At 45.1% G+C, this 18,993-nt stretch overlaps 10 protein-coding genes across 10 annotated transcripts; 6 read left to right on the top strand and 4 right to left on the bottom strand.

The window, feature by feature from the left end:
* The first annotated feature begins 27 nt into the window (after window positions 1-27).
* On the top strand, window positions 28-777 carry RMP1 (Rmp1p). Its single transcript, XM_018856377.1, has one exon. It carries the CDS (start codon window positions 265-267, stop codon window positions 634-636), a length of 372 nt encoding a protein of 123 aa, XP_018709602.1. The 5' UTR covers window positions 28-264; the 3' UTR covers window positions 637-777.
* Window positions 645-950, top strand: METBIDRAFT_13816 (uncharacterized protein; the record flags this gene model as incomplete). The annotated part of the gene is made up of 1 exon (XM_018854431.1): window positions 645-950. The coding sequence occupies one exon, from the start codon at window positions 645-647 to the stop codon at window positions 948-950; it is 306 nt and encodes a 101-aa protein (XP_018709601.1).
* Window positions 951-1,225: 275 nt separating this feature from the next.
* STP2 (Stp2p) lies at window positions 1,226-2,446 on the bottom strand (the record flags this gene model as incomplete). Its single annotated transcript, XM_018854688.1, has 2 exons — window positions 1,226-1,457; window positions 1,578-2,446. Coding segments are annotated over 2 exons (1,101 nt in total), but the record flags the coding sequence as incomplete, so codon positions are not given.
* Window positions 2,447-3,554: 1,108 nt separating this feature from the next.
* METBIDRAFT_47389 (fungal specific transcription factor domain-containing protein) lies at window positions 3,555-6,551 on the bottom strand (the record flags this gene model as incomplete). Its single annotated transcript, XM_018858161.1, has 2 exons — window positions 3,555-5,559; window positions 5,806-6,551. 2 exons carry the CDS (start codon window positions 6,549-6,551, stop codon window positions 3,555-3,557), a joined length of 2,751 nt encoding a protein of 916 aa, XP_018709599.1.
* Window positions 6,552-7,183: 632 nt separating this feature from the next.
* METBIDRAFT_80015 (spermine synthase) lies at window positions 7,184-8,107 on the top strand (the record flags this gene model as incomplete). Its single annotated transcript, XM_018859159.1, has 1 exon — window positions 7,184-8,107. The coding sequence occupies one exon, from the start codon at window positions 7,184-7,186 to the stop codon at window positions 8,105-8,107; it is 924 nt and encodes a 307-aa protein (XP_018709598.1).
* Window positions 8,108-8,546: 439 nt separating this feature from the next.
* METBIDRAFT_47237 (uncharacterized protein) lies at window positions 8,547-9,938 on the top strand (the record flags this gene model as incomplete). The annotated part of the gene is made up of 2 exons (XM_018858137.1): window positions 8,547-8,724; window positions 8,827-9,938. The coding sequence occupies 2 exons, from the start codon at window positions 8,547-8,549 to the stop codon at window positions 9,936-9,938; spliced, it is 1,290 nt and encodes a 429-aa protein (XP_018709597.1).
* A 159-nt stretch (window positions 9,939-10,097) lies between these two features.
* Window positions 10,098-11,813, bottom strand: ECM25 (Ecm25p; the record flags this gene model as incomplete). The annotated part of the gene is made up of 1 exon (XM_018858160.1): window positions 10,098-11,813. The coding sequence occupies one exon, from the start codon at window positions 11,811-11,813 to the stop codon at window positions 10,098-10,100; it is 1,716 nt and encodes a 571-aa protein (XP_018709596.1).
* A 778-nt stretch (window positions 11,814-12,591) lies between these two features.
* On the top strand, window positions 12,592-15,924 carry RPN1 (proteasome regulatory particle base subunit). Its single transcript, XM_018858317.1, has one exon. It carries the CDS (start codon window positions 12,628-12,630, stop codon window positions 15,493-15,495), a length of 2,868 nt encoding a protein of 955 aa, XP_018709595.1. The 5' UTR covers window positions 12,592-12,627; the 3' UTR covers window positions 15,496-15,924.
* On the bottom strand, window positions 15,677-16,267 carry METBIDRAFT_80011 (H(+)-transporting V0 sector ATPase subunit c''; the record flags this gene model as incomplete). Its single annotated transcript, XM_018859158.1, has 1 exon — window positions 15,677-16,267. One exon carries the CDS (start codon window positions 16,265-16,267, stop codon window positions 15,677-15,679), a length of 591 nt encoding a protein of 196 aa, XP_018709594.1.
* Window positions 16,268-17,978: 1,711 nt separating this feature from the next.
* METBIDRAFT_16830 (uncharacterized protein) lies at window positions 17,979-18,848 on the top strand (the record flags this gene model as incomplete). Its single annotated transcript, XM_018854673.1, has 1 exon — window positions 17,979-18,848. A coding segment is annotated over one exon (870 nt), but the record flags the coding sequence as incomplete, so codon positions are not given.
* Window positions 18,849-18,993: the final 145 nt, after the last annotated feature.

Below are 18,993 nucleotides of genomic sequence, written 5' to 3'. Positions count from 1 at the left end.
TACAATTCATAGTGTATGTCAAGTGTCTGATTATTCTCTTCAAATTGGATGCTCTCCGTCTCAAGTCATCAAGACGTCCCCTGTCGCACGGCTTTTCGGGAACACAATATGCGGCCTCTAAATAGCCTCTGTTGACCTACTCCTCGTATACAAAAAATTACTTCATTAGACGATTATATTCCGGTTGATCAAAGTCATCCATATACTCTAGCTGCATGACCGTAATGACCCACCGCTAGTTAAACCACGACATAGAATCTCAAGATGACTGTGAAAACCTCTCAACAGATTTTCTCGCCTGAAATAGTGCAAAAGCTCGAGAATGAATACGGGATACTTCACCTCATATGTCACAGAAACCGCAACCAGCATCGAGTTGCTGTTTGGTGGAAAGACTTAAACCAGCTTCATAGATCAGTGCGGAAAATCCTACGAGCGGTTTACCATTTCGAAGAGGTGACAAAATACGCCATTAAAGAGAAGTTGCACGCGGAAGCCCTCGGAGTGGCATGTTCGATGATAAAAAAACGCTTGTCACAAGATGCTTTTATTCTTTTAATGGGATTGTGGCACTTGGGCAGTTCGTCAGTTTGGGGTTGGCATTGGTGGCGAGTGTCAGTGCTCTCCATACACTAATCACAAGTATGGAAGGACTTGCTGACAAAGTTGCATCTTCCACTGTAAACGTGGGATCTCACCGTACCTTTACAAAATTCCCCGACCTGAATGCTGATGATGATTTGGGCGAAGAGATACACTTCATGGAGACAACCAAAGCTGAAACAAGGGAATCACAAATAATGGTTCCTGGCGTGGTGCGAACGTCCACGACCAAAAGACAACTAGATGACATTGAAAGCATATTCAGTGACAAGCCGAGAAAGAAGAAGAAAGAGAAGAAGCAGAAAGAGAAAAAGAAGAAAAACGCTATAGACGAAATATTTGGATGATTTTATTATTAATTCACTATAAAAGATGTAATATCACATGAAATCACCCACGTAAATCCTTCCCAACCCAGCCTAATTATATCGTACAATCGTCACGTATTTTCTCGATTTTTTGTTCATTTAACATCGAATGATTCCTTGGACAACAATGCTCATCGAATGAACTGCGAGAAAGTGTTTCCTGTGGGATCGGGGTTCGGCACGGCATACTCAGGTGGGCGAAAGAAGTTACCTCCGTGAAATTCTTGAGGGTGAAGAATAGGCTGAATGATGTGCATACTCATTTGCTCTGTATCAAGACAAAATTCGTCATCAAAGTCATCTGCTTGAGTCAATGGAGGTACTACGAGATTTTGATCCGATAACGGCGAGTTCGCGTAAAACGAGCGTTGTGAGGTATCCCGTGGAAATGGATCATGGAATACCGGGTGTGCTGACCGCTGAGGTCCCATTGACGAGCAAGAAGACTGAGTGGGGGAGTCCTCATATTCATATTGAGAGGGGTTGCTCATCAGCGGAGTAATCGCCACATTCATCAGCGGAGTAATCGCCACATTCATCAGCGGGGTAATCGCCACATTCATCAGTGGTGTTATCGCCACATTGGGCGTACCCATTCCTGGCGACACGTAGTCAAATGTGGAGCTCTTTTTTGATCTCAACTTCGATTTCTTTTCTTCCCTCATTAAACGTGCCATTTGCTTCTTGATCTTGTTTTTGATTCTGGATTTACCCTGAAAGCCCTCTGGCAAATATTTGCATTCAGCTCCTTCAACGTGGATCTCACTCCAGATTTCGGCATTTTCAAACCATTCACCACACATGGAACAGTTTCCAGAGGATTGACTTCTTCCTTTTATAGGAGTACCAGAGGGAAACTTAAAGTGACGGGTCTTGAGATGAGTCTTATAAGTATCCCTCCTGGAGAACCCACCGCTAGGGTGGCACTGGTGCATATTGTCATTCTCGTCTTTGTACAACGATTTCTCACGGAAGGGACACTGATAAGCTTTCTGGGGCATATGTTTCTTCAAGTGACGGGTCAAGTAGCCGCGCATTCTAAATTTAGCATCACAGTGAGGACACTCATGTTCAAGGGGCCCACTTTCACTATCGACCTCACCCTCCTTCATATCTTCCTTATGGTCCTCGCTGGAAGAAGAGGAAGGCGTGTTGATTTGAGGTGACACGGATGAATCGTTCTTCTTCTCGGGGATAGATTCATTGTTGGAGGAATTCGATGTCACGGGGGAAAGGATCGCAGAGGTCTTACTATTTTTCACAGTTTTTGAGAGCGGAGGCGCCGTCTTGAATGTGTCTGGGTTTGCTTTGAATTCATCAAGTTCTCTTCCAGGCTGTACGTCATCAGTCAAGACCCACTCAATTTCGCCTTTGTTATTCTTGAAGGGCAACATACGGGTAGTCAAGCCTGTAGAACAAGGCTGTGGAAATGCTTCGACGATTGGTTTCTCGGGAAGCTCGCGGCTGATAGCGGGGTTTTCTATAGAGGGGAACAAATTGTGTTGCTCTTGATCTTGTTTGCTTGTGTCTCCATAGGTTTTTCTAGACTTCTCACACACGGTTTTGAACACATATGTAAAAATCATCACAATCCAGACGAGAATCCCAACTGTGGGAATCAGCGACGAGTTTTCCCCAGCATGAAAAAACGTGTTTGCCGCTTTTTCTGCGATCATGATATTTGTCATAGTGTGGCTCGTTCTGTTTGCCACTAGTTTTTTTTTTGGGGAAATGTCAGTGAGTATGGCTGGGCTTCTGAGCAGAATCAGCTGAATCCAGTATATTGATGTATCAAGCGATATGTTCGTCAACAACTGCTCGACGTTTGTTAAAAGGTGTTGCTGTGTTTTCAGGAAACGGAGAACAGGGGAATGTCGGAGGAAATACTCGCAGGTGGTGTGTTCCGAAACAAAAAAATAATCTTGAAGCAGAGAACCTCTTGTGATATGTTTGTTCGGATAAAGCGGAAGGGCTAAGTTCTTTTCGTTCTTTGATCTTTGGGTGTGTGGTTTGCCTTTTGGTTGGCTTTATGTTGTATAGATTTTTTCTTTTTTCTTGCTTCACCTGCCCTCGCTTAACTTAGGTAACGAGAAAGCCTGTCGTGACTATCTTCCTGGTTAGCGCACGCATTTTGTAACTTCGCGCGAGGAGTCTGGTGAGAACTGCACCTGTGCCGTTTTCTTGTTCTGATGCGAGGGAATACAATGCCGTGGATACATGCCAAGCGGGTTATAAACTTAGTGCGCGTTCAGCACGGCAATCAAATTAGAAACAACAATAAACGCCAAGAGAAGAGTGCGAAGAGTGCCCTAAGAAGATAGACGGCTTCGGGCATCTCCCCTCTGAAAGTAGAGTAAACGAAATATTATCTAGGCTATTGTACTTCAATTGAGTGGGGCTCGAGGGATGAGTTCTGTCAGCGCTATGATGTTCGTCGTAATGATAAATTGATATGCCTTTGGCTTTCTTGGCACTCGAACTCATTGCTTTGTTTTGTTGGAATTCGAACCAATTGCAAGGGTACTAACCTACCGTAGACCAGAGTTGCATACACAATAACCTCCTTCATGCAGAGTTATGTGCTCAGAAGAAGAAATTGAGCTGTGATTCTGAAAAATAGTCCATCACATTGGGAATAAAATTCGCGTCTGAGCTCACCATTTCTGCTAGTTGGGCAACGTCGAAGTTGAGATCATCTGCAATTGAAACACTACCTGTACTCTCATCAATATGATCATTGTATTCTGCGTTTTGGTAGTCATACTCCGGAATAGTAACTGGTGTTTGGGAAATATTGAGTTCAGGAGCAGGAGATGCTGAAGTGGTTTCTTGTGCGGACAGCTCTTTGCTCTGATCATCCTCGGCATCGCTTTCTTCTTTTTGCATGACATCATCGTAAAATCCCGGCGAGGTGATCGAAAGCAGCGACGGAAGTACGCATTCTGCATCACCCACATCACGAACAAGACTTTTGATGGATATCATATGATCCTTAGGCGTAAAGTAGTCCAAATGAGGTGCTTTATCATTTCGTTCCTTTGTAGATTTTGGATGTCTTTTGACTAGAGATACAATGACCTCATGTACAAACCACCATTTCGTAGAGAAATTTTTGAGCTCGTCCAAAATACCATCACTAAGCATAGTGATTTGATTAATCATTTCTGGCGATATGTCTGGGTTCTCTCCTCTTTTATTTAACAAATGAGAGCGAGCAAATGAGGGTATGGAAAACGCAAGAAGTAAAATCAGCGGAATCATCGGATGTGTCATCACTAGTTTATGATTTTGTCCACCCTTCAACATCTGAAACATCTCCAACAAGCGTTTGGATAGCTTGAGACTAAATTCGTCCAACTGAGATGCCTCGCGGAGGTTCTTGAACAGACCCGTTCTTAGAATAAGAAGAATTTGATGCCGAACAAGTCTTTCCATAAAGAAAACATTCCGATCTCGGTAAACTTTAACATCAAGATCAGGTAAGTGATTGGTTGAATTAACATCATGCATTGTGTTCAATGAAAGCTTTTCTTCGATAAAGTGGGAGTTTTCAAGAATCTTGATCTCTTCGCTTATAATCTGGCTAGGCAAAAAGCTTGGGTCTCCATCAAAATACTCACTTTTCACAACTGTACCACCTTTCTCCAAAGATCTTGGTGGTCTGAAACCAGCCACCATAGTGTCTTCAAGTGCGTAAGCTAGAATGACTAATTGGTTCAAATGCGGTACATCTATGGGCCTCTTTATGTTGAAGTCGAGTCTTTTGATAAACATCGCCTTACCATTTAGTACACCGTTGAAACGATCAAAGATCAATACCACCCACCATAAATTTCTCAAGTATATGGACTTTTTGGCAGCACCCATTTGAACAATCATGTCATGAAAGTGTTGATTGTGTATAAGCAACGAATACGCATAGCTGATACAATCACCGACATCACTGCTACTTTGCTCATTTCCAATCTTGTTAGAACGAAAGTTTAGCGACAAGAGAAGCAGGGTGATGAGTCGAGCTAGCTTTTCTGTATCTCCTACTTCAGGCAAAAATTCCAAAAGTTGTCGCGTTTTCATCTCGAGTTCTCGAAGAAAGCGTGCACAGTTTTCTTTGAAAGAGTCGCCGTTTTGTACGAAAGATCTTGCCAATATTGGTTCAGAAAGTTCATCTCCAGCAGCGAGTAGAACGATCGCATACATGATTATATTTGGGATTCGTTTTCTCTTATGCAATTCCCAAAATTCGGCTTCGAAAACAATGGGGAAAATTGAGTTTACTTTGTAAAAGTAGATTTCAAACAATTTGATTAGATCCTCGTCTGAAATATTGTAGAATCCTGGAGTATTAAGGGTAAAAGCGTGAAGACTTAACAAGAACTTGAATTGGAGAAGATTCGACTTGTCAAGAAACTTGCTCTTGATCCTCAGTGTCCTTGTTAGTTCTGAAGGATTTACACCCGTTTCTTTGGTTCCGCGCCTTCCTATGACAGCTTTGGTGAAATGATATTTGGATCTGCGGATGGTGCTGTTGAATCCGAAACACTGCTTCAAGAACTTATGATCTATTTCATTAATAGTTCTGTCGACTGAGCTAGATAGCTGCAGATATGTTCGGGAGAGATTTTGATCGGGATTCATAGGTTTTTGTCGCAAAAGTCTATCCAAAGAAGCCGTGTCGCCCAATTTACTGTCAGAAGTGAGCTCAGCTATCGGAACTCGGGCGACATTGGGCGTTGCTGGCGCAAGTCTAGCGCTTTCTACGACCAGTTCGGTCTTCAAGGGTTGTGGAATTGGGGACGAGACTTCAGTACGTAAAACAGCTGGCAGCTGTAAAGACTGGGTATGATTATATGGTGATGAGAACGATGGAGGTATACCAGGAGGAAGGCCCGGCAATGAGCGCATATTACTCAAGAGTGGTACATTTTGTATTGTCTGTGGCTGCCCCATGTGAGTCAAGTTTTGATCCCAATAGCTTCTAATACTAGATGGGTCAGTTTGGTGACTTATTGGACGAGGTAACTCTCGAAAAGCCTCAGGTCCTAAGGATATAGAGGGTCCCCTGGGGGTAGCAATTGTCTTCGACATTCTTTCCACGTGGTTTCCGACAAGAGCAGATTGCGCAATTTCTGGTACACCCGAGACATTGTTTGAGTACAAAGGAAATGCACTCCCTGGGGTTACTGTAGAAGAGGCAGAAGAAGACGATTTGAAACTTTTCGGACAGCTGGGTGACGTAGCAATCTCAACACTAGCGCCCGTAGCCTCAGTTTTTGAAACGCGTCTCACATGACTCTTTGAAGAGTCTTTTTTTGACTTCGGAGTCTTGATTAAATCACACCTTGCTTTCTGTGTTTTACAATTATCACACCCCTCCGTTTCGTAGCTTGAATCCAGAATGGTACACCGTACCCTCTTTACCCTGCAATTCTTACAGCACTGAAAGGTCCGCTTTCTTGTCTTGTAGCTGTCATTGAAAGCTGGAAAGACAAACATAAGACCAGTGTATTTGTTATGTATGTTTTGAAGCAAATGGTACGTTTGTGGTAGTTTTTTCAAGCGACTCACGAACTCACGTCGCATTTTAAATTGGGCAGTTCTAGTGTGGGGTCAGACGCGGGGCGAGTATGTGAGAGGCTTTGAACGAGGATATTAGTGAGTTTGTTCTGAAAGCAATTTATCTGTTACTTCAGCTTAATCATATAACTTGCAAGAATTATTATCCAAAAAGATGCACATGTGCTTGTTTCAATCCCTTGTTGAACTTGATGTGAAATCTTTTGGCTTTCCTGAGTCAAGTACTACTTAGTTACTTAAAGCCGGCCCAAGACAATCTTGAGCAGAGACTTCCATGAACCATTGTTTGTGTTATAGATCACTGTATTGAAGCAAAATACGCAGTTCTTTATTTCAATTTAGCGGCGCCTGAGTCCAACTAGAATTAATAATTTGGGCATACGCGAGAGAGGTGAGTTTAGATGAAGTAGCTTTGAGACCCATGAAATCAAAAGTACCAAAACCAAAAGAGGGGAAAGGATTTGAGTGTCAAGCCAATAAGACAACAATTCAGTATTACTTCACTCAGAAATAGCATTGTCGCCAAAACCTTGTCCGGGCGAAACCACGCTTTCGAGCGGGGAGACCTGCAATCCGACGCTCAAAAAATAAGGCAGATGCGAAAAATCGCATCGCGACCACTCAAAAGAGAATCAAAAATGATCGACCTTGCCAACTTCTCGCATCCTTCAATCAGCAAGATTAATGAGAAATACTGGTTTCATGAGACCAGTGACGAAGCCTTCCGGGGCCAGTCCTTTGGATTGGAGGTAGTCAAGATCTTGGACCATTCGACGTCTCCGTATCAGGACATCCTTGTATTCGAATCGGCAACTTTCGGCAATGTCTTGATCTTGAACGGCATCATTCAATGCACCGAAAGAGATGAGTTTGCATACCAGGAACTCATCACCCATGTGCCGATCATGAGTCATCCAAAACCTTCCAAAGTGTTAGTCATTGGTGGAGGTGATTGCGGAGTTGTCAGAGAATTGGTGAAACATATCGGCAAGGGTGTAGACCACGTCACCATGGTGGAGATTGACAAGCAAGTCATCGATTTGAGTATCAAGTATTTGCCTGAAATGGCCAAGTTCCATAATCACCCGAACGTGAACATTTTGCTCCAGGATGGCTTCAAGTACTTGATGGACTTGAAAGACGTGGATGAGACAGAAAAGTTTGACGTGATCATCACTGACTCCTCAGACCCAGAGGGTCCTGCCGAAGAGTTTTTCCAAGTGAACTACTACAACTTGCTCAACAATGCGCTCAAAAAGAACGGCGTTGTTGTCATGCAGAGCAGCGAGAACATCTGGTTGAACCTTCCATATTTGTCGGGCCTCCTTGAAAAAGCTTCGCAGGTCTTTTCCAACATCGAGTACTGTCAATGCTACATGCCTTCATACACAAGTGGCCAGTTGGGACTTATAGTTGCCACGCAAGATGACTCCAAGAACTTGCAGGTTCCTTTACGCGTATTTGAAGACGAGAGGGAACTATTTAAATACTACAACTCGAGAGTCCACCAAGCGTCGTTCGTGCTTCCAACGTGGGCGGACAAAGCTCTCAATCGTCAATAGTGGGTGGATCGTAATTTTTGAATCTCGCATTGTGCAAATCTCCGGGCCTGGCAAGTATGACTAGGAGCCACGGCGATTCTCGAGTTAAAAGAACCACGAAGCGAGTATCTCTGTGGATAGTTCAAAAAATACGCTCATACCACTGCAGTGCTTCGATGTGCATGGAAACGCTCTTTCGGTCTTCTCGAGGTGTAGGCGACTATTGGAAGGCGTGGAGTTATATATTAATAGATATAGTCCAAATGAAAATGCGCGTCAGACAGACGGCCGCAACGCGCAAGGACTAGATGCACCACAAGACCCCGCGCACCGCGCGTCACGTGGACGGGTGTCCGTGCCATCCGTCTCAAAAAAACTTTTTATCCCATTTACACTACTACCACAACACGACCTTTTCAACTCCAGTGTATTTTTTGTTTCCACCCACGACCCTCCGCACATGAGCCACGAAGAAGACTACGCAACAAACATCGATGAGCAGTTGCTTACCGCGGTAAAAAATCAGGTGAATGACCACGAACTTCAACACAATGGCAAAGCCAAATTAGAGGATCCCGAACACGTGCTTGGCCACGAGCACAGCCATAATCACAATCACAACCAGGGACACAGACACCGTCATGGACACGACCACAGACACGGTCACGAAGCCCAAACGCTGCAGGAGCAAAGAGCCGCCGAAGCTGCACAGGCGGCACAGGCGGCACAGGCCGCCCAAGCACAGGTGTTGTACCATCACCAGCAACACTTGCAGGATGTCGGCGAGTCTGAATACAACATCCAGATCCCCGAGCCGATCATCGACTCGCGCCTGAAAATATACCCTGTGAATGAAAACACCATCACGAACGAGGGCAACTTGATCACGCGCCCCTTTCCGGAACAGTTGTTCCACGGCAGGGACGAGCTCAACGAGTTCATAGCCGAGTTTGCTCGCGACAATGGCTTTGGCATTGTCATTGCCCACTCCAACAGGAAGGCCATCTACTACACATGCGAGCTCGGGGGCAGATATCGCCACAAGAAGGGCAAAAGCATTGAACAGCAAGAAGAGGAGGCGGCGCAGAGCCAGCTCAACGAAGATGGCACGGGGTACGCTCTAGACTCGCACGCGCGTACCAAGAAGTTGCGGTGCCCGTTTTCGATGACCGCGCTGTACCGGAAATCGAGCCAGATCTGGTCGTTGCGCACCACATGCAATGAACACAACCACCCGCAGTTGGACCCCTTGTCGAACCACCCTATGTTGCGCAAGAGGTCTGATGAGTTGAACTTGTTGATCTTGGACTTGTACAAGGTGGGAACCAAGCCTTCGCACATTGAAGCAAAGATCAAGCATCAGTTTCCAGACGTTCTCATAAAAAGAGAAGACATCTATAACGAGATCAGGGGCTACAAGCGCAAGATGAAGAAACTGAACAAGTTCTACCCGCCTGGCGTTGCGCCCAATGGTACCAAGAGACGCCGTAACGCTGCTTCCTATCATCAGGTTATGGAGGGTGATGATGACGATGAGCATGATGAGGTCTTGACTTACGAGTTGGAGCGCCATAGACAAGAGGCAGATTTGCAGAGGCAGATCCAGGCCGCTGAGGCCCATCATTCTCATCATCATGGGATTTCTCATGCCCACTCTCTCTCACACCACTCCCATATCGACGAACAGCAGCTACAACACTACCAGCATCAGTTGCAGGCGCACGGGCTCCACGATTCCGAGCATTCCGATACTGCTGCTGCGGCTATCGCTGCTGTGGCTAATGCAGCACATGCTGACGAGAGTGGCAATTTGTCAATTGATAACATCGATAGCAGATTGGTGGGCGAGTGATTTTGTAAAATATTGTATACTACCTCTTTCGGGTCGTTAATTCTCGAGAAAAACATTAATATGAGAGACATGAAACAAGCGGCTTAGGGTGATCTGTCGTATTTTCCTGCCAAATGCTATCTTTATGTACGTAGCTCCTGCCACTTCCTCTCCTGGAAACTACATGGTGCCCAAGATTTTCATTGCATGGGACCTTTCTTCGAAAATTCTTGTGAGCTCGCCAACCTTTCTACCACGAATCACTGGCTTCTTGATGAATACCGCAGCCTCTTCTGGTTTCGTTGTTGGTTTGTACAAAACTGAGTTTTCACCCCCCTCGGATTTTTCGAATTTGTATTTCTGGGGCGGGAATTGAATCTGGATTGAAGACTTCTCCAATTGCCTGGATTTTGCGTCGATATTTCCACCGAAGGGGTGATCCTCAAAGGCACTCATATCAACTGAGTGCAATTCAATAGAGCCACTTAAAGGTAAATCATGAGAGGGCGAACTTTTAGTACAACTTTCAACGAGAGTACTGTTGATCAGGCGTACTGGTGATTCGTTCCTGGAGTGTATATCTACGTCTAGTTTGCGACAAGAGACGAGAGAATCGGGTTTCTTGAAGGATGAGACCGATGAAAGTAAGTTTTCAGTGTTCGGCTTCAGACTTTCATCTTCATCTGATGAGGATCCAGTCCCCATCTTCACACCATACGACATGTTGTACAGCTCGTCAATAGTTGCGTCTTCCATGTCTTCTCCACACACAATTTCATGCACGGTTTTGAAGCGGTTCTGATATTGAGGCTTTATCTCATGCCAGTGGTGTATAAGGTTCTTAACAAATCTCACAACAATCAGAATGGTGTCTTTGTTCTGATGTGACACTGCTTTGTGCGTTAGCGCATGAGACAAGCACCTCAGGATCGAGACGTTGGTGTGTTTCGTTGTCATGCCACGATCCACGATTCTGCGGCAAAGACATATGATCTGAAACAAGATGGTATTTCTGTTTTCTTCGATCATCATCGATTTGAATACTTGAGATGTATAGTCCAAGTCGTCCTTCATTGGTAAAGCGATCTTGTTGGTATCTATGAGAGGAGTTGAAATCTCGGTAAGGATTTTTTTAAAGCACGACGCAACACAATTAAGGTCCCAGTCGTTGATCCATATGATTTGGTTGCGCATCAAACAGTAGAACAAAATATCAGTGTTGATTTTTTTCCCTGGTTTATGGAATAAAAGCTCCACCTGGTCCGCATATGCATCCACAATGTTGAATATTTGGTAGAAATGATGATAGAACACCGGGTCTGTCTCGGGCGAGAATCTAGTGGATGCAGTGATCACGGGAATGACTGGAGAATGTAGCGTGATTCTTGCCGAGAGGGTCGTTTGATAGTCGTGTCTATACACGTTCAAGGATATTTTGAGATGGGTGATGTCCACGTAGTTGGAAAGATCCGAGAGCGAGTCACAACTAGCGAGGAGGTTGCTGGAGAGTTTCAAAGATGATATGAGCGAGTTCAAGTTCGCAAGTGGTTTTCGGGATACTAGGAAATTCGTGAAGATTTGGCTGACGGATTTCACGAACCAGCTCTCGTGAACAGCTATGATTTTATGCACGTTTTCTGCGTTCGAAGGATTCGACGAGGTCCGAGAGAGAAAGGCTTTCAAGAAAGAGATTCCCCAGACCCAATTGATCTTGTTTAAGCCGCAACTAAATAGGATCACCACGTATGGCGTTTTCGGAAGCCACTGCATGAGCGTGGGAATGAACAAGTCATAGTCCACTTCCTCGGGCGCTGGGAGGTACGAGGTATCGAAAATATAAATGGGGGACCCGGTATAGGCATCTTTGAGGTCGGTCTTATAGAAGATTCTATCCATTGCGCAGGCGGGCCGCAGATCAAGTATGGTGTTTACTAGCTTGGTGTTGCTTTCGAGACCCGAGCCGAAGTTCCGGCCAGTGCACTTTGTTTGTCAGTGAGCAGAGTGAACGCAGCCTGATTGAAGTTTGCAAGAGCCCGGGACCCTGCCTTCTGACTCGATATAAGAATTGATGGCCAGTTTCTATAAGATGAGATTTGCGCGGTGAGAATACCTGCGCCAGCAGCATATAAAACTCGCGCAGACGTGGAGCGAGCTGGGGCCGGGCCCAAGGTGCAAAAATGGCTCGGTGTAAAACAAGACAACTCGCAACGTGACAAGCCTATATGATACACGCAGATTTTTTTTCATAGGGGCCGTGGGTGAGGTTCATTCAGACCAAAGAAGAAGCTGAGAAGTGAACTGGAACTCGTCCCAAGATGAACCCACCAATAGTCGGGCGAGGCGCCGCATAAGGCATGGATAGTGAGACATGTACGTGGCAAGAATTGGAAAGACAGGAAATGGGTCCTTGGATCTTTTTTCTTTGTTTTTCTTTGTTTATCTTTGTTTTTCTTTTTTTTTTTTTTTGAGGTACTACACATCCATCTGTCCAGCTCAGTAGCACGTTTCCTTGTTCTTTTTGGCTAGAACTAGAGGGAAATTACCCAGCGAATGCGTCGCATGGCCGGTCCTCCACGCGCACCGGCGGCGAACGCTGCGAGCGAGCGGTCACGTGCCCAGCCCACTTTGCCACACTAAAAAAAGCCAGCTACTCCCAGCGCTCGCCGGCCCAAAGCAGCTCTTATCAATCCGAAAAACTTGCATCCACATCATGGCTCCGACTAGAGATCTGGGCACGGCCACCGAGTCCGACCCCACCAAAACCAAAAAGCCCGTCTCCAAAGAGGAGGAGCTTTCAGAAGAGGACCAGAGATTGAAGGACGACTTGGAGCTCTTGGTCGAGCGCTTGAACGAGCCCAGCCAGCAGGAATCCGTCTACCTCGAATTGTTGGAAACGATGAAAGACCACATCCGCTCGTCCACAACCTCGATGACCGCGGTGCCCAAACCGTTGAAGTTTTTGCGGCCGCACTTCCCCTTGATGAACGAGTTGTATGAGAAATGGGCCCATACCAAGGACGCCGTGTCGCAGCAACTCGTGCTCCTGCTTGCAAACGTGATTTCTGTGTTGGCCATGACCAACTCTGACACCGGGAAGCAGGACTCGCTCAGATTCCGCTTGATTGCAGGCGAGGACACCGTTGCGGACTGGGGCCACGAATACATGCGCCACTTGGCTCTCGAGATTGGCGAGGCGTACCAGGAGAAGTCGGGCGTGGACGATGAGTACGCGGCGCGCTTGGTGGAATTGTCGTTGAAAATCGTGCCTTTCTTCCTCAAGCACAATGCCGAGGCGGACGCCGTCGACTTGTTGTTGGAGGTCGAGAGCATCGAGAAATTGCCCCAGTTCTTGGACGACTCCACCTACGCCAGGGTGTGTCTCTACATGGTCAGCTGTGTGCCCCTTTTGGCGCCCCCGGATGACTTGTCGTTTTTGCACACCGCCTACTCCATCTACTTGGCCCACGGCCAGTTGACCCAGGCCTTGACCTTGGCAATCAAATTGGACGACGAGGACTTGATCAAACAGGTTTTCGAGAGCACTGATGACGCGTTGGTCCACAAGCAGTTGGGCTTTCTCTTGGCCCAGCAATACAACCGCTTCACTTACCCGGGCGAGAACGAGGACGTGCAAGAAATCATCTCTAACGTCAAGTTGCCCGAGTACTTTTCCTACTTGACCAAGGAGTTGAATTTGTTGGAGCCCAGAGTCCCTGAGGACATCTACAAGTCTCACTTGGAGGACTCCAGATTCTCCTATGGCGCGGGTTCCATCGACTCGGCCAAGCAAAACCTGGCTGCTTCTTTCGTCAATGCCTTCACGAACATGGGTTTTGGTAACGACAAGTTGGTTCTGCAATCGGGCAGCGAAGAGTCCAAATCGTGGATCTACAAAACCAAAGGGGCTGGTATGATTTCCTCCTCGGCATCCATAGGCTCCATCAATCAGTGGAACATCGAGGACGGCTTGCAGGCCTTGGACAAGTACTTCTACTCCAGCGAGGACGAGATAAAGGCTGGTGCTATTTTGGGTACCGGTATCGTGTCGGCGAATATTCACGATGAGGCAGAGGCGTCCCTTGCGTTGTTGCAAGAATTTGTGACCGACTCGAAGAAAATATTGCAGTCCTCGGCCATTCAGGGTCTCGGAATTGCTTTTGCAGGCTCGGCAAATGAAGAAGTCTTGAATTTATTGTTGCCCTTGGTTTCTGACACTGAAGTTCCCTTGGAAAACTCGTGTTTGGCGGCATTGGCCCTCGGGCATGTATTCGTGGGGACCTGCCATGGGGACATCTCAACCACAATCTTACAAACCATAATGGAAAGAGAGGCCCCGCAATTGGAGTCTAAATTTATGAGATTCATGGCTTTAGGGCTCGGCTTGTTGTACATGGGAAAGACGGAATTGATAGATGACGCAGTGGACATCATCGATGCCATTCTGCACCCGATTAACAAAACCTTGAAGGTGCTTATCAACATATGCGCTTATGCCGGTACTGGTAATGTCTTACAAATTCAATCTTTGTTGCAGATGTGCTCCGCAAAGCCAAAGGAAGAGACAGTCAAGTTGGATGAAGACGACGAAGAATCGCAAGAATATGCTTTAGATGAGCTTGACATGAAGATCGATGAAGATGTTGACATGGATGTTCAAGACGACCTGACCGAGGAAAAGAAGGGAGAAACTCAAAAATCAGATTCACCCCATGAAGATGAAGAAGGAACTGACGATGAAATTGAGGACACCGATGAAGATAATGAATTGTATCAAGGCTTTGCTGTATTGGGTCTTGCGTGTATTGCAATGGGTGAGAACATTGGGCAAGATATGGTCTTGCGTCATTTTTCCCACTTGATGCACTACGGCTCGCCTCTCATCAGAAGAGCAGTTCCTTTGGCCATGGGCCTTGTGTCAGCATCATACCCCCAGATGAAAGTTTTCGACACACTTTCTCGCTACTCGCATGATCCTGATTTGGAAGTTTCACAGAATGCCATATATGCAATGGGTCTTGTTGGTGCAGGTACTAACAACGCTAGATTGGCACAATTGTTGAGACAGTTGGCACAGTATTACTCCAAGTCCCCAGACTGCTTGTTCATGGTGAGAATTGCTCAAGGAATTTTATACTTGGGTAAAGGTACTCTCACATTGACGCCATTCAATGTCGAAAGAAGCATTCTCAACAAGGTGTCTTTGGCCTCACTTTTGACCGTGTCCGTCTCCTTACTAGATCCCAAGGAATTTATTCTCAGTGATAGTGCAAACGAGACAACCCATCAATTTTTGTACTGTCTCACACCCGCTGTGAAACCAAAGATGTTGATAACCGTTGATGAAGATTTGAACCCTATCAAGGTGAACGTTAGGGTTGGACAAGCAGTCGACGTGGTGGGGCAAGCTGGTAAGCCAAAAACGATCACGGGTTGGGTCACGCAAGCAACACCAGTTATGCTCAACTACGGGGAGAGAGCAGAGTTGGAAAACAACGACGAATGGGTGAGCTTATCTCACACTTTGGAGGGTATCGTCATTTTGAAGAAATCACCCGATTTCATGGATGTCGATAACTAGCCTTAAGGGTAGTATAGAGATTGTTAATCAAGAAATATTCAAAAAATCTAGTAGGTTTATTCGGCGGTTGACTTATTGACTTTGAGGTTTGGGTTCGTAGTTGTAGAAATAAAGAAATTGTATATATCACGCTTCAACACGACGGGCAGCATGGGGATAGCGGATCTTGAAAGAAGGTGATCTATTTGAATTCAGGGGCCTTGCCAGCCATCATCAATCCCACAATAAGACCAAAAAGACCCAAGACAGAGCCGAAAATCTCAATGACCAAAATCTTGACGAATAAGGAAGAGTCCGCGGCATCACTGATAGCAGCAGTAGATCCCGTAATACCCACAGCTATACCACATAATAAATTGGATACGCCGACAGTGATTCCAGCCCAGAATAAGGCGTATCCCGTATACAAGTTTTCCTTGGTGTATAAAGAAGTCTCCGGCACACTCGAGACCTTTGCCGAAAACACAATTGCCATGATCAAGCCGTAAATGGCCACAACCTCACAGAAAATAATGGAGATCAAATTCTTTGTCGTGATTCTCGGAGCTTTAACGCCTGCTCCGAGAATAGAAGAGCCTGTGATGAATATACCCCAAGCTGCGCCGACAACAGAGAAGCCGATACAGCTAGCAATACCCAAGTTGGCCCACATGTAGGGCGACGTAGTTTCTAGAAACTCGCCGACATTGAAGGATTCACCCTCGCCTTGAAAAAGCAAGTAGCCTCCCACAGTTAAGAGAGTGGCGACTACAAGCGACTGTGTGACTGCCATGCTGTTTGAAAGATAAGCCTCTTGGTGACGCTCGTAGTGAATTATCTTGAACAAATTGGGTGTCAGATGGTGCACGGGTGCACTGGAGTGGACGAGATAGCCACTGAGACTTGGGTCTCTCAAGGGTCCTGCAGACCGCTATGGAGAAACTCGCTTGTCATCCATGTGACATGCAACTATTGATGGCCAATATGAAGAGGAATGGCAAACATAATCAAGAGTGAGCAGTCTTTAAGATTCGCAAAGTAGGCGCAGTCTGAGACCTAGGATGAGTACAATCCCGCAGTTGCAGTGCAGATTCTTTTTGCTCTGCTTTCTGCTTTCTACCTACATAGGCACATTATTCAAGAGATATACACGTGGTAGCTTAATAAGTTCATCATCGAAATCCGCTGAAGATCTTATTGGAACATGTCGTTTGTTTTCTTTCTATAAACGACACATGAGTAGTTCCCCGTTCTCTTGGAGCATTTTGCAGAATTGGGAACGAATTGTTACAACTGCATGCAACTATTTTGAACTGAGCGGACCTCATCATTCATTGATATCAAGATATTTGGACGTAGTCGATGAAGGGCGATTGCTTCATTTCAATCAGCCAATCTTGGATTGCCCTGACTGAACTTGAAACCATTTATCTAAAAATAAAAAGAAAGAACTGCATAAAAACAAGCGAGCGAATCTGCTTTCAAAAATTATGAAGTCACCTGCAAATTAATACAAGATGTCTGACTTAATTATATAGGAACCTTCCATGGGTATTATTGTGTTTGAGTGAAAAAGCTGTAAATGATTATTTCATAGTAAAGGATTTCACTTAGTACATGTCAAATGTTGAGAACAGAATTTTGACATAGCCGGTCGCTTGTAGTGTAAGAGAAAATAAGTCAGAGAGGACTAGCCTTGCCCCATTTTGCTAGAAGTCATGTCCCAAATAAGTCCCACTGTTTCAGGTACATCTTGAGTCATCGGAGCGTAAAATCAGTTACTCCCTTCACCGTTCTAACTAAAGCAATGCGCAATGCGCCCAGCAGTATGAAACGTGGTAAAGGACCAATGTCAGCTTTACTCATAACCGAGTTTTTTATGTTTTCTATTGTTGCCTAGCTCGAGCAATTTTGGTCACAGCACTCACAGTTGTATGTGTTTTGAACAAACGTGTTCATTTCAACCAATATTGTCAATGAAACAAATGCTATCTTTTCAAGCACTTAATGCATTCTGATATTTCATGCTGTATAAACTTTGCCTCTTATATAAAATGGGCTTATTGTTACTCCCTTTTCTATGATCCGAGGCATTTCCTGTACGTCTCCTGTATGGGTATCGCCTATTCCTGTCTGGTGTCAACCATAAGACTCCACGACATGCCAAAAGCGTGCAGAAGTTGCGGCTGAGAATTAGCCAGGTGTCCGGACGAATAAAAACCGCTTAATGTCCTTCTCTCTCATGATTTTGCTCAATATTCGAGCGAACTATGAGAAATACAAAAATAGTTTTTTTTTCAATATTATCATCTACGATAGTATTTGCGATTCTCATCATATGGCACTATGACAGTCCCATAATCCCACTTATTCTGAGTTTACAATTACTTCCAGCTGAAATACCCTCAGAGCATCCAAGAGTTTATTCCCGGATTGACAATAATTTCACCCATTTAGGATATAATAAAGTGGTATATACAAGGTCAGGATATAACTCAGCTGGAAAAAATTCAGTTTTGGTTGTGTCTTCCATCGCAAACCAGAATTCTTTTGGCAAAGATCGTGGTTTTGAAGATTTCTACAAGGTTATTGGCTCGCTCGAATATCCCACATCTTCAATCAATATTGCCTTTTACTGTGGATCCCTCCAACTATATAATGATGTAACGAATTATCTTGAAGCCATTATTAAAGGCGAATTGTGTACCTACAATCAAATGACAATTTTGTATGCACCATTCCTACAAAGCGATTTCAAATCGTCAGAACATTCACCAAAACTTCAAAGACTTCGTCGAAGAAACATAGCGCAGGGAAGAAATTTTGCCCTCTTTAATTCACTTCAGTCAGAACATTACACTTTATTTCTAGATGCTGACGTCATTCGGTTTGACCACACTAACATGCTCAAACGATTTGTGAACTCTGGAAAAGATATTATTGTTCCGCGCATTGAACTGGGTGGTGAGGTAGACTACGACAAAAATTCCTGGCGCGGTAACAGAAAAACACCCTCAGCATCTCAGCTTCAGCTTATGAATGATGATAAGTGGGATGAGGCTGGCTACGTTCCTGAGGATGTAAAAGACGAGATCTTCCACCTCGGTGACCATGCCAGAAGTTCAGATATGTCAAGTACAGACTCAAACCTTGATTTAAGTTACACGGTAAAATTGGACTCAGTGGGAGGAGCTGTGCTCTTTTTGAAGTCGATCATTTTCAAGCAAGGAGTGGTTTTCCCAACAATGAATATCGTCGGAACTTCATGGCAAAGAAAAGAAGGGTATGATGGTATTGAGACAGAAGGGGTCTGCTATATGGCTCAAACCTTGGGATACACATGCTTTGCCATGCCAAATCTAGTTGTGCAGCACGCTTTAATTTAGCCAATCTGTTTGGAGAGAAATATAGCTTTTTGTTTTGCATGCTCCGAGTTACTTTTTGAGCAAAATTGTGACTTGATCCGTGTTAAGTGCTGTATGCTGGTGCATAACAAACGTTAAATCCAAAGTATCCAAG

The sequence above is a fragment of the Metschnikowia bicuspidata genome, assembly GCF_001664035.1.
Source record: "Metschnikowia bicuspidata var. bicuspidata NRRL YB-4993 chromosome Unknown METBIscaffold_8, whole genome shotgun sequence".
Classification (NCBI taxonomy): Eukaryota; Fungi; Ascomycota; class Pichiomycetes; order Serinales; family Metschnikowiaceae; genus Metschnikowia; species Metschnikowia bicuspidata.
This window is presented reverse-complemented; position numbering and strand designations above follow the sequence as displayed.